Source organism: Bos grunniens, chromosome 27 (genome assembly GCF_055505025.1).
Source record: "Bos grunniens cultivar Pamir isolate PY7600 chromosome 27, Bosgru_T2T1.0, whole genome shotgun sequence".
Classification (NCBI taxonomy): Eukaryota; Metazoa; Chordata; class Mammalia; order Artiodactyla; family Bovidae; genus Bos; species Bos grunniens.
Genome location: NC_141191.1, coordinates 33,013,886 through 33,027,230, shown reverse-complemented (window position 1 = coordinate 33,027,230; position 13,345 = coordinate 33,013,886). Strand labels below are relative to the sequence as shown.

At 41.6% G+C, this 13,345-nt stretch overlaps 1 protein-coding gene across 14 annotated transcripts in view; it reads right to left on the bottom strand.

Annotated features, from left to right (window-relative positions):
• The window catches only part of UNC5D (unc-5 netrin receptor D), a 641,211-nt gene that overhangs the window by 34,523 nt on the left and 593,343 nt on the right, over nucleotides 1–13,345 (bottom strand). For 13 of the 14 annotated variants that reach the window (XM_086379671.1, XM_086379676.1, XM_086379681.1 and 10 more), the window contains one exon: nucleotides 5,655–5,804. In XM_086379671.1, coding sequence (XP_086235797.1) covers nucleotides 5,655–5,804 — 150 coding nt within the window. Of the gene's footprint in view, nucleotides 1–2,363; nucleotides 2,702–5,654; nucleotides 5,805–13,345 lie in introns of those variants that run through there. The other variant, XM_086379683.1, reaches the window with a different exon arrangement.

Here is a 13,345-nt window from a genome sequence, read left to right as displayed (position 1 = left end):
AAGCAAACCTCAAGGGTTCAGCTGACAGCATATGTGAGGTTTGCAGGGGCTTCTGAGAACCGTCTGCTTCAGGGTTGCGGTGGTTTCCTGAAATCGTGGAACTTGCTGATTTCCTCATATCTCTGGGGGCTTTCTCTGACCTTGGCTCTCCCAGGTTTTCCAGAGGTTTTATAAGCACATTAATCCCTTGATTAAAATATTTTTTTCTCGACCCAAACCATTCTCTAATGAAACGCCAGTAGGTTGGAAGTAGTCTTTTGAGAAACTAAGATGAGCTGGGTGTGCTGGAAGGTTCCCTAGTGTTTTCCCACAGAGAGGCTGTTGTCCAGGGCAAAAGCTGGGAGAAGCATGAAGCTAATGGTCACCAAGGAAACCCATGGCTGGGGCACAGCTGGCTCATATACCAGCAAGACCGCAGCACAGAACCAGTGAATGGCACCTCTTTCCCACTTTCTCCCTAAACAGAGACTAACTTATGAGCTCTTCTCTTTCCCTCCTAGCAACAGAGGGCACTGCTGAATGGTGGTGAAAGTGAAGTCGCTCAGTCGTGTCTGACTCTGCGACCCCATGGACTGGAGCCTGCCAGGTTTCTCTGTCTATGGGATTTTCCAGGCAAGAGTACTGGAGTGGGTTGCCATTTGCTTCTCCAGGGGATATTCCTGACCCAGGGATTGAACCCAGGTCTCCTGCATTGCAGGCAGACCCTTTACCCTCTGAGCCACCAGGGAAGCCTGATTGGTGGGCCTCCCAGCAAACTTGAGAGGAAGTCATTCCCTAAAACACTCAAAAGTGACTGTCCACTTGCACCAAATTCTATACCAGATGCTTCTATACTATACACGGTCTGCCATTTCTCCTTGCTGTCTAATCTTATTCCTGCTGCGTCCTGGTTCAGTAAACCAGGGTAACTTTTACTTCCTATCTCAGCCTTCAGCTCTTCTCTCTCCATCGACTGAGCTCTTCAAATCCTCATCTGCTCACAAACGCCCAGTTGCTATTTCTCTGGAGGACTCTAGCAGCTACATCTCTGGTTTTTATTTCATTAACAGCCATCACTGACATTATACCCCAATCAGCACAAATAATTTCAGTTGGCCTTTCCTTTCTTAAACATTCTACCATTTTTTTTTGGGGGGGGGGGCGGACACCATGCAGCATGTTGAATATTCCCTGACCAGGAATCGAACCCATGCCACCTGCCTTGGGAGTGTGGAGTCTTGGCCACTGGACCACCAGGGCAGGCCCAAGTCTACCTTTTATGAACGGATTATCACCATCTCTCTCACTGTCATCCTACAGTCTTTCTGTTTCCATGTGTGAGCCTCTTCTCTGGTCTCATCATAGCTAACTGGAGTAGCCCGCTCACCAAGCCTCCCGTCTCCATCTCTACTACACAGAATTAATGAGAGGACTGGGGAGGAAGCAGAAAGCAGTTAACGGGTATTTTTCAGGGAAGAGCCTGTAATCATGAGTGGAATCACTGATGTCACCACATCACCTGGAAATTCTGCTTTCATTACATGATCCCTTTGCCTGGGGGACAAGAATGGCCCCAGGATGCCTGCCGTCGTCAACACAGCCCCCTGCCAGGCCTTCAAGGGCTTCTGTCCTCTCACCCCGTCCTCTCTCTGTCCAGCCTCAATCTCCTAGCCCTGAAATGCACTCTTCTCCAGACCAGCGCATTTTTAAAATTCACTGGAGTACAGTCGCAGCTTCCCACTGGCTATCTATTTAATGCACGGTGGTGAATAGATGTTACATTTTTATACTCACTCAGTATCATCCCCTTCAGTGAAAATAAGCATAACAGAGGGCCCCATGGTTCATTGATGCTTTCGCCTAAATAAGGTGTTTTTGCCTAACTACGCTAACCAAAGAGGTCTCTGTTTTCTAAAACTGAAATTTTGAGTCATTACCGTGTAATATAAATGTTTGGACTTCAGAACGAGATAGAGCTGAATTCAAGGTCCAGCTCTTCAACAAACCTACATTTCCTGCAGTGGCTTTGAGTCTTTGGTGATACTATCTTCGTTAAAAAAGAAAAAATGGACGGCACTGATGATGTGTTGAAAAGTATCTTCTGTCGTGTCGCTTACTAAATTTTGTGTATTTTCTCCTGAGAACACTGGGAGAACCCAGTGCAGGCATAATCTTTTCTTGTAGCAAGACATGAGAATTGGCAAACAAACAAACAAAAATGCCTCTTGCTTTTCTTTCCATTCTACTGCACACCATCAAAACATTAAAAAAAATCTGATTTTAAGACTGTGTCAAAAGAATATTTTTGTTGTTGTTGACTTGAGTAGCAGCTGCCAATGGTGCTCAACAAAACATTTAAAAATAATAAAAGCACTGTGGTTAGTGTGTTTCCCGGGCAATCATCTTTGCTTTCATTTATTCTTCTCTGCCCCGCCGCCCCCCCAAAAATACAAAACAAAACACCAAGATGTTCACTGAGCTGAGAGGAATTCTGGGGAAAGTAATACTAGAGGACAAAGTGTAGCAAAGTTATGTGTGTTTAAAGAATTCCGGAAATGTTTTCTTTTTGAGTCCCATTATAATTAGTTTCCTAGCAGATGGAGAGAATGTAAATTGTATCCTAGCAGGAGACAGACACTGGGTTCTCCAAGATACACAGCATGCTGCAAGACAGCTGCTTTCGTCCTACGGAGGTGACAGCCTGGCTTGGTGTTCTGTAGGACTTAAAAAATAAATTAATATTTTATTAGATTCAGCTTTATAATATTTTACAGATTCTCTACCCCCCACTGTGAGCAAGGAAGAGGGGATACGATTCAGTAGCTCTCAGGTCCCAGGAACCTACTGGGAGCAGAGTTATTTCCATGCAGAGAAGGGTTGTTGAGTCTTCTAAGGGGACAACAGCATATCCCTTGTTGTGGTAGAGTCTTATGAATAATTGTTTATTTTGGAAGGACTAGCATTGTGGGTCTCTTTCTTTCTTTGAATCAAGGTTAGTGGATGCTATGGTAACCAGGTCTCCTAAGAACTCCTGTAACCTCACATGCCCCTCCCTTTCATCCATCCTACCTTGTTTCATAAGCAATAAGGTTTGTACCCTAGCATTTCATAAACTGTCATCCTCTAGAATTGAAACCAGCAAGATTTAAAATCTAGTTGGTCCTCCTATACATAGGCTCTCATCACATAGTTCTAAACCCAATCTGGACCTCACATCATTCTAAGAATTTTTCTTGGTTGGTGTCTCATAGGGCAGCTATTAATATTTTATGCACTGGATACCACCATGCCTGGGAAATTCCACCTTGCCCAGATGAAAGAAAAAAAAAAAAGGTTTCTTAGAGAGTCAGCTTTGGGTACCAATTGGAAAATGTCGATTCCTAGATTGCTGTTTTGAAGTTAAAGAAAGGGAGAGAGGAATAAGATGATGGGAATACCAGGAATACCAATAACTCTAACTTGTCTATCCACTGACTTGGAAGATGATGGGGACATTTACCAGGTGAAAGAGAGACCTATAAGTGATGTCAGCAATAGTGGGGTTTTCTGTCTCTGCAGTAGAGCTCTGTGAGTTCCCATCCACTAAGCCAAATCAAAAGCCATTCTCTATTATCCACGCCCGGTATGTCAGCACACATGATGCTCTCCATGAGGTTCAATCAGGCTGAATGCAAAGCTTCCCCAAAGTGTATGCATCTGATGCCTGGAGCAGACACAGCGTGGCCATTATGCCAAGCACAATATGTAGTCACATATACTGGGGGAGTTCAGTGATCACAGGAGTAAATAAATTGGTGGTAGGGTGGTGAAAAGAAAGGAAGAATAGAGCAGAAAGCCATTTGTGGGAAAGAAAAATGAAGTGGAAATGAAACCTCAGTGGCAAGCTGCCTGATGCAGAGAAAATTAAATTGTTGTTCAGCTTTCCACGACTCTTTCAAATTATGCTCAATTACAGAAGTCAAATATTTATACATGTTCACAACCTCTATGCAATCCAACCCATCCTGACAGTAAAGCTGGTTGGGCTTCTTTGCCAGCCAGCGCCCTTTGACTTTGGCTGGCCCTGTTGCATCCTCCGGGGTGAGCAGGCATTACCCTCCTCCAAGTCTTTTCTACCTGAGGCTCTCACTGAATCCCTGGTGTTGGAAGTGTTGTTTAAGTGCTCCTGAGAGGTTATAATTCTTTATCTGCTTTCTTTTTTTATCTGCAAACATTAAACTTCATATTTACTTTGGAGTCACTTGCATTAGATCCAGGGAAGCAATGCCCTTAAATAAAGATTAAAACAGAGGAATTTGCACGACTATCAGGAGTTCTTTTAACAATACCCTGAAGTTCAATTTGGCCTGCAAACTTTGAATACTGTTTTCTGGGAAACAGAGACGTCTAGGTCTAGAACATCATAAATAATACATTTATTCATAGAAAACCTCTCTCCATAAGAAAATATGTTAAATATCCAAAAAAATTGTTCAGGGCCCTGAGAGAGATACTTGTTGTTTTGAATGCTCTAAAACTATACATAGAGGGGGCAGCTCCTGAGGTAATGAAAAGTAAACAGAAAAATATGACCTTATTTGATTAGAAAATTCTGAATGTTAGAAAGCAGTGATGGTGCAAATTTCTTCTAACTCTCATGGAATGGTCAAGGTTTTTCTCTTTGAGATTTGACTGATTTCCATCCTACAAGCTGGTATATCTTGTGCATGTTTATGAATGCTGTAAAGATAGGTGAAAAAACCCACAGGGCTCTGCAGGTTATGCTGATGGGCAGAACAGAGAAGCGTGAAAGCCTCCTGTGAGTCCAGATCAGTATCAGTCTCCCAGAAGCTCCAGAGTTAAGGAAATGTCCTGTCTCTTGAAGCCCAGATGACTCTGGCTTAAGAAACAATGGTAGAGCAGTTGGCTGCTTCTGATAACAATGCTTATCACTGAACATTTTCATAGAATTCAGTGACAAGGTCACAAGTTGATATCTTTTCACGCTAAGCAACTATTCAAAAATTCCTTAACATGATCCAAAGAGACTCTTAAGTCATCCTGAAATTTTTTTAAGTCTCTAATAATGAGGTATATGAATGATGACACAAATATTTTTACATAAAAATATTCTAAGAGGCATTAATATTTCTTTGTTTTTCAATTTGTGATTTCTTCTTCCCATCTTGCTCAATTCATTCGGCAGCAAGCATTTCATCTATTTAGGACAAAATCTCTTGATCCCACCTGGCTGGCCAGAGCTCTCTACAACTCAAAATGATCACCCTTAAAAGGTTTCTCCCTAATATCCAGTTCATTCTATAGGTGAATAGGACTTAAAACACTGTCTCATAATGAACTGATATGAATTAAAACAAATCCACAAAGAAATCTTGCTCTAAGTTCTTAGATGGCCTTCTTCAACCTTTCCTGAGTGGTGATATAAACAGGAGAGAGGATACATGTTATATTACCTGACACGCAAGCACCTTTTCCCCCACCTGTTAGGAACCCATGGGTTTATGACAATAGGTTTCCCTGGGTGTAGTCCAAACAGTTACACATCTGTGACAGTTTTGAAATGAAATCCATAGTTTTAAAGGAGGAGGAAAGTCAGGAGTACCCTTACTAGGGTTTGTGATATGCCTGCTGGTTAAAGCAAAGCTATTTCTATTGGAAACCCATTTGGCCAGTACCTGGCATGCAGTGAATGGTTTAATTCTCCAGAGGAATGGGGGGATATCAAGGACAGAGATCTGAAGACTGAAAGTATTCCCTTTGAAATGCAGCAACTTTGGTTCTTCCAGGAGTTGTCCACCTTGATGCCTTTCATCCGAAACCACTTCCTATAGGACAAGAAAAAGAAAAGAGGCGCAACAATAAAGCACACCATTCCCTCCACATTTTCCTTCCATAGATAGGTATGTTCCCTCCCAGGTGTCTCCCAGAAATAGGCAAGAGCGTGACGGACACACTACTTTTATACCCTTCTATCCTTGCAAGGTCAGGGCTAAGGGCTACAGGCTGCTGAGAAATAAGGATCTGGTCACAAAGAAACAATTGCTCTTCATTATTGTATTGTTGAGGCTTTTATATATACTGTCCTTAAAACTGGAAGACCTCCTTTGCCCCATGCAATCTGTAATACTGTTGAGTTTCCACCATTGTGTGAATTTCATGCTGCTATCACCATGATCAAGGGATGTATTTGTACTTAACCTGACCCAGAATGCTATTTCACGAGAAAGGGAGACACAGCTCCTCTCCACTATGGTTCCCTTGTTTGTATCCAACACAGGCATCAACCAGTATGTATCCTTTAGCTCAAAATAAATGCAGAGTGCATGTATTATGTTTATTTGTAGTAACATTCATGGAAGTTATGCCAAAAGGCTGAGAAGAAATAAGTAGTCAAGTCAGCTTCATCTCAGAAAAAAAAAAAAATCAAATTCCTGAGACAAATATTCCTTTATCTTTTACTGAGAAATCTTTATAATTATATCTCATATAAACACAATTCACATACATTCTAAGGAAGCCATTTAATTGGTTCCAAATTTGTGGTGTTTAGAATCCTATCGATAAGACAAGTGAAATAACAGAACAGATAAGAACTGTACAAAATGTTAAACTACTGTGGGGCGGGGGAGGTGAGGTTCTCAGCATTCCTGGAGATAAGAGATTTTCCTAAATCCTCATTTTAAAAATCACCATTAATTGACTTAAAATTTCCTTACAATGCTAGGCTAAATAGGAAAACTGAAATCCTTTAATTATGGCCTATAATCTTCCCAGAGTCTAAAAAAGATTGTTAGAAGCAAGGCAGCTAGGCTTATAAATACAATAAAACTTAAATTTCAATTATCAGCGAGTGAAAACATCTTCAGAAGTTATCTTTCCCATCTCTTGTCTCTGTATAGATTTAACATTAATAAAAATGTTTCTAAGAAGCAGCTTTCCAGCTTTTATCCTTCATGTACACATAAGTTAGATTAATAGGTTGCCAGTGTCTTTTCTCAGGACTAAATCGGTCCATTCAAGTGTTGTCATCTCCAGCTCTTCTAGGGTGGGAAGGGTGTGTCTTGGGGCCTTAAGTCAGCACTGAACTTTCTGCAGTGATGGAAAAGGTTCACATCTTTGTGTTTTAATATGGTATCCACTAGCCAGAGTGGTTAGAGTGACGAAGGAACTAAATGTTTGATTTTAATTTAAATGTAGATATGCACATGTGGTTGACAATTACTAGCCTGGACCGGGCAGTACTAGGTAATTCATTATGTTGTGCGTCTAAGCATTGGACATAGTAACAGGGTCGCCAGTGTCTAATGAGGGCTACAAACAGTGGAAGGAAAGAGGCAGGGTGGGAGGAAACAGAATTAATGCCAGATGCTGACTTTAGGTCTTTACAGATGCTGGTCTCTGTCCCCTCTTTGGAGATTTAATGAATGTCCAGCAGAGTGATGCCTGAGCTGGGCACTGGGTGGACAGAAATGAAACACCAAGGAGCTCATAGTCTAGAGAGAGGGTTAGAACAGTGAGCATATGAGTATAATATTGTATCTGAGTATTACAAATATGTATATTCCCAAAGGTTAAGGCTACTGGCAAAAGCCATGGGTCAGATGGTAAATCGTCTGTCTACAATGCGGGAGATCCGGGTTCAATCCCTGGGTTGGGAAGATCCCCTGGAGAAGGAAATGGCAATCCACTCCAGTACTATTGCCTGGAAAATCCTGTGGACAGAGGAGCCTGGTAGGCTACAGTCCGTGGGGTCGGAAAGAGTTGGACACGACTGAGCCACTTCACTAAAGGTTAAGGCAAGAGAGAAGGTGCCTAACTCAGATGGGCAGATAGGCCAGGGAATGAATCGGGAAATTAAGAGAGGAAGTGACATTTGAACTGAACCTAGAAGTAAATATAGGGGCTCCTCATGGGAAAGGGAGGGAGAGTGTATTCCAGACACTGAATGGACTCTCCACAAAGGTACGCTGGGATAGGAGGCTAGGGTGGAAAGTGTATGGCTGGAGATGATGGAAAATATAAGGTAGGAGCCAAGTCATGAGTTCTCCCTTACCATGCTAAGGACTTGTATTTTTGTTTAATGTCATTGGGTTTAGGGGAGCATGGGAATCTTCTGGGGGGTACATAGACTCAAGAGAGCATTCATCTTGCAAACCAAAAACGGAAGGCACAGGTGTCTAACCACATTTCTGTGTAGTCTTCGGCAAGTCACTTAATCCTTTAGCTTCAGTTTTTTCCCTGGGCTTATTTACAGCCAAACAAAATCATGAGCATGGTAACAGACTAACTTCTTTTTTGCCATTCTGGTGCAAGATTAGAATCAGGGGCAAATATGAAGTTTGCTTATTCAAATCACTATTAAAGTCGTGAAGTAACAACAGTGTTGACTTGTCAAAGTACTGATATATTTGACTAGGTGCTCTGAGGTGCACCCTGTTCTTTAATGCCTGAAAAGTACAGAGAAATAAACCAAGGTCAGGAGATGAAGTGGCTTGTTTAAGGTCATGCATTACTTGGTGTAGAGCTAGGTTATTTTAATATTTACAAACCACATAGCATTATCCCACTTGAAGGGAATTTAAGGTGCTTAGTGATTTAAAACTTGATTATTTACAGAGGAAAACATGGAGATGCACCCTCAAGAAAATGATCTGCCAACAGTCACATGGGTTAGTGACAGAACCACTGTATACAATACTTGTTCATGGTCGAGTATTTAAAATTTTTATTTTATTTTTGAATATAGCCAATTAACAATGTTGTGATAGTAGATAGCAAAGGGACTCAGCCATACGCATACACATATCCACTCTCCCCCAAACTCCTCTCCCATCCAGGCTACCACTCGACATTGAGCAGAGTTCTCTGTTATATAGTAGGTCCTTGTTGGTTATATGGTCTAGTATTTTTTCTGTGAGATTTCCCTGCATTTTCCTATACTATACTTGATTTTTTAAGAGTCATGTGAAGGTCAGACAGCCATTAACACTGTCCCATAAGTAATTTTTCATTGGTGTGAGACACATGTAAAGATGACTTAAGTCAATCTGTTTTTGCCCTAGGGTTATTTATACTATCTAAGCCATTCCTGAGATGCAGAATGGAGGATATTAAGCACTTTTAAAATGGATGGGCTTAGTTGCTCAGTCATGCCTGACTATTTCTGGCCCCATGGACTGTAGCCCACCTGGCTTCTCTGTGCATGGAATTCTCTAGGCAAGAATACTTGAGTGGGTTGCCATTTCCTTCTCCAGGGGATCTTCCCAACCCCCAGGGATCAAACTCTCATCTCTTGCATCTCCTTCATTGGCAGGTGGATTCTCTATGCCTAGAGCCACCTAGGAACCCATTTAAAATGGATATCCATTTGTAATTATCACTGAGGAAAATGATACCCCTTAAAGATTTCTGCTTTGCTGCTACTCCTAAGTCGCTTCAGTCATATCCGACTCTGTGCGACCTCATAGATGGCAGCCCACCAGGCTCCACCGTCCCTGGGATTCTCCAGGCAAGAACATTAGAGTAGGTTGCCATTTCCTTCTCCAATGCATGAAAGTGAAAAGTGAAAGTGAAGTCGCTCAGTCATGTCTGACTCTTAGCGACCCCATGGACTGCAGCCTAGCAGGCTCCTCTGTCCATGAGATTTTCCAGGCAAGAGTATTGGAGTGGGGTGCCATTGCCTTCTCCATTCTGCTTTAGGGCCCCTATTTAAATACAACCATGATTTATGTTTGCTTTTGTTTTTTAGCTTGCTTACTTTAATCTCCACATATTGAACCCCCAATATGAACCAACTACATACAATTAAACATCTTGTAATCTTATGTAAAATATTAAGCAATTATAAACTATTGTGTAACAAAACAATTATAAAACAAAGAAACCCAATAATGACTTAATCACCGTGTTGACGTATCTGTAGAGGCACAACTGGCTTCAGAATAGAAGCTCTGAAACTCTTTCCAAATAGGAGAGATTGTATTTAACCCATAACTCCCCGTTGTATCCCTTTAACCTATTATGTTTTGCTTGGGGGCTGGGCCTAGAGATCTGTATTTTTAAATACTTCTCAGATGACGCTCATATCCAGCCAGGTTTGAGACGAATCAGTGGTACTAACAGCTGTACTGAGCTACTTCTGAGTCATTCACACGGAAGAATCACCCCAAGAGTGGAGTCTGATATCCATCCGATTCTTTCCTTTCTGCCTCCTATATGACAAGGATTTTTTGTTAAATCTCTGGGGATCTACTGTTGAATTGACACCTGTGTTAATTAAATTAGAAAGAAGCGTCTGGCTGGTTGCTTGTATATAAAATGTACCTGAAGCCTGTGGCCGGCGGTTTTTCTACCTCCTCTATTCCATCATTTCACATTGGGGGTTGCTAGTCATCCAGGGCTGGGAGCTGTGGCCAGGAGAAACTTGTGCTGTGTGTCTCACTGAGTCGTTTATGTTGATTTAATGAGACAGGCAGCAATATTCAGGTGTGCTTCAGGGATACGAAAACAGGCAGGCTGAATTTACATATTTATGAGACAAAACTGTTTGAACTTAAGCACACGCATACACATACGGAAATTATGTCGTCGTGTGTTTTCCTTTAAACGCTGTACGTGAGCAATATTTCCCAAGGTTGCATTATTGATAAACACAAGAACTATATCTGGAGGAAATCCTTTGAAATTAGATTCTAAATCCACATTAATGCCAAGTAAGTAATGAGGACCAAGGGGCTACTGCAGAGGAGTGCTGGAAGCAACGGAGAAAAACGTTAGTTGCTTTTTCTTTTCATTTTTTTTCCCCCTAAGATATGGCAAGTGCTTAATTCCTTGCTTTCCCCGTGTCAAGGTTTGTTTGAACTTGTGTGTATGGGGAGAGAGAGAGAGCGTAATACAAACACCATGACAGAAACTTAGGTCTTAGCATATTACAGTTTTGAAAATAAATCACCATTCTGCAACCTTTGGTTTGAATTCATCAAAAGCAGCAATGTCAAACACACAAACATAAAATCGCAGCTCTAATTGTTACAGAAATACAGGAGCAGGAAGTCACTGGTCCCTTTCTCACCTTCGGGCAGATGGCATTTATTATTATATTTTTTTTAATAAAGCCTATCTGACCTGATTTAATTTTCTATAGAGATGGTTTTAGATTTATTTAACATATCTTCAAATATCTGAAACTAAATTAATTATGTCTTATCTAGGTACATGAGGTATTTTGTTTTTGTCTTTCAAAGAAATTGCTACAAGGATTCAGATGAAATATCCTCAGAGCGAATGGGAAGCAAGCATAGCAGCCTTGCAGGGGGCAGAGGAGAAGGTGGTTGTTGTTGCTTGGTTGCTAAGTCATGTCTGACTCCTTGTGACCCCATGGATTGTCGCTAGGCTCCTTGGTCCATGGCATTTCCCAGGCAGGAATACTGGAGTGGTTGCCATTTCCTTCTCCAGGGGATCTTCCCAACCCAGATTGAACCCCTGTCTCCTGCACTGGCAGGCAGATTCTTTTCCATGTGAGCTACTGGGGAAGCCCCAAAGAGAAGGAGGGCCCGGCTGAAAATGAAGAGTGTGTGTTTGATTAAAATCCTCTAAAGGAATATATATATATATATATATTTTGGTGGGGCCACTATCTGGCCAAGTACTCACCTAGTTCTACAAAGACAGGAGAGTTGGGTCTAGAAGCTGCCCTTCTTCCAAGGATTTCCAGTAAGAGGGTGAGCGTTTACATAATTGGGGGACATAATTGATGGCATCACTGACTCAATGGACATGAGTCTGAGCAAACTCCAGGAGATAGTGAAGGACAGGGAAGCCTGGCGTGCTGCAGTCCATGAGGCTGCAGAGTTGGACAAGACTTAGTAACTGAACAACAAGAATTTCCCAGGGAGATGGAAGGGATGTGAAAATGCAACCATGCCCTTTAACTAGGTTTCCTTCTTGGTTACAAGCCCAGTTCTGGCTGGGCTCCGATTTTTTTCACTTCTTTGAGTTATCAAAGATGCACTACAATAAAGACAGCAAGTGTCACAGCCATGCTGGCCTCTTTCCAAATCATGACAGACATGTTCATTACAGTGGTAACTGAGGCAAAATTCCAGGGTAGGCAATTTCTGCAGAAATGCTTTATGAAAAAACTACCTGTGAATTTTCACTAAGAAGTTAGGGTTCTATTAGAGTTATAGCAGGTGACTCATCATTGCATAGAAGATGCTCAGCTCACACCACTAAAGTTGGGGGGAGCTAATAATAATGTGTGAAGTCTTTTAGACTGTTGCTATGGCTTTCTTCAAGTGGAATTATTTTAATGGCTTTGTAATTATATATTTCCCTCTAACTCAATACCACACATGAAGCCATGAAAAATAGGACATAGATGATTTGGGATATGAAGGTAGTTTAAATGAACTCAAGGAGAAGGTTGTGAACATGTTCACTGAGCAAGATAAACACCCAGAAAGCAAGATTCCTTTCCTGCACAAAACTCAGAGACTAAGACCAGGCAGTGAATGGTTGTGTTCAGAAAAGCTACGAGTTATGTTTTACTCTTTCCAGATTCAGGCCAGAAAAGTTATTCAGCCAAGCCTGGTGATCTCTCAGAACCCCAGGGGAGAAGCATGGCCTTTGCTGCTCATGACAGCTGTCACATACATCCTGTCAATAACAAGTACAACCCAACTCAACTCTAAAATCAGGTTTCTTTGACATAATAGGAGAGAGAAGGAATCACTGGAGGTAAATAGATTCCGACAAACAGGCCAGAGGTATCTCCACTGGAAAACATTTCTCTACAGCAAAATTAAAGAATTTTGGGAAGTCTCTCTCGATGAAATAAAGACATTTATATTCAATTAGCAGGAGCATGCCAGTTTTTCAAGCACTGATTAAAAAGGATCTGCTACCCACAGGAATGGATAGTGGTTTGAAAAGCTGTGGTTTGAGCTTCATTTTCATGATTCCCACGGCAATTCATCTGTGAACAGCTGAGCTATTCTAGAATCTGGTAGCAATCAGTAGGAATGAAAATACATTATCTGCAAGTCACTTAGAAATTCCTTGGGCAAATGTCTAACTTGCTGGTATATACATTAGCAGTGCTGGTATGTACATTATTCAAAGCAAAATTCAAACCCATTATGAGGTCTTAATTCCAAGGTGGTTGTGATGAACAGATCCTCAGGGTAATCCTAGTTAGCAGGGGGTAACCCATATGACACAGGAGATCGGAAATCCACCCCAGCCCTCCACGTTTACTGAGATTTCAAAATCTGCCTGAGTTACTGAACAACCAACTAGTGTACGGCACATTTTACAACTATTCAGTGGTTGCAGTAACCTCAGTTAATTTTCTGTTTGAAGTGTA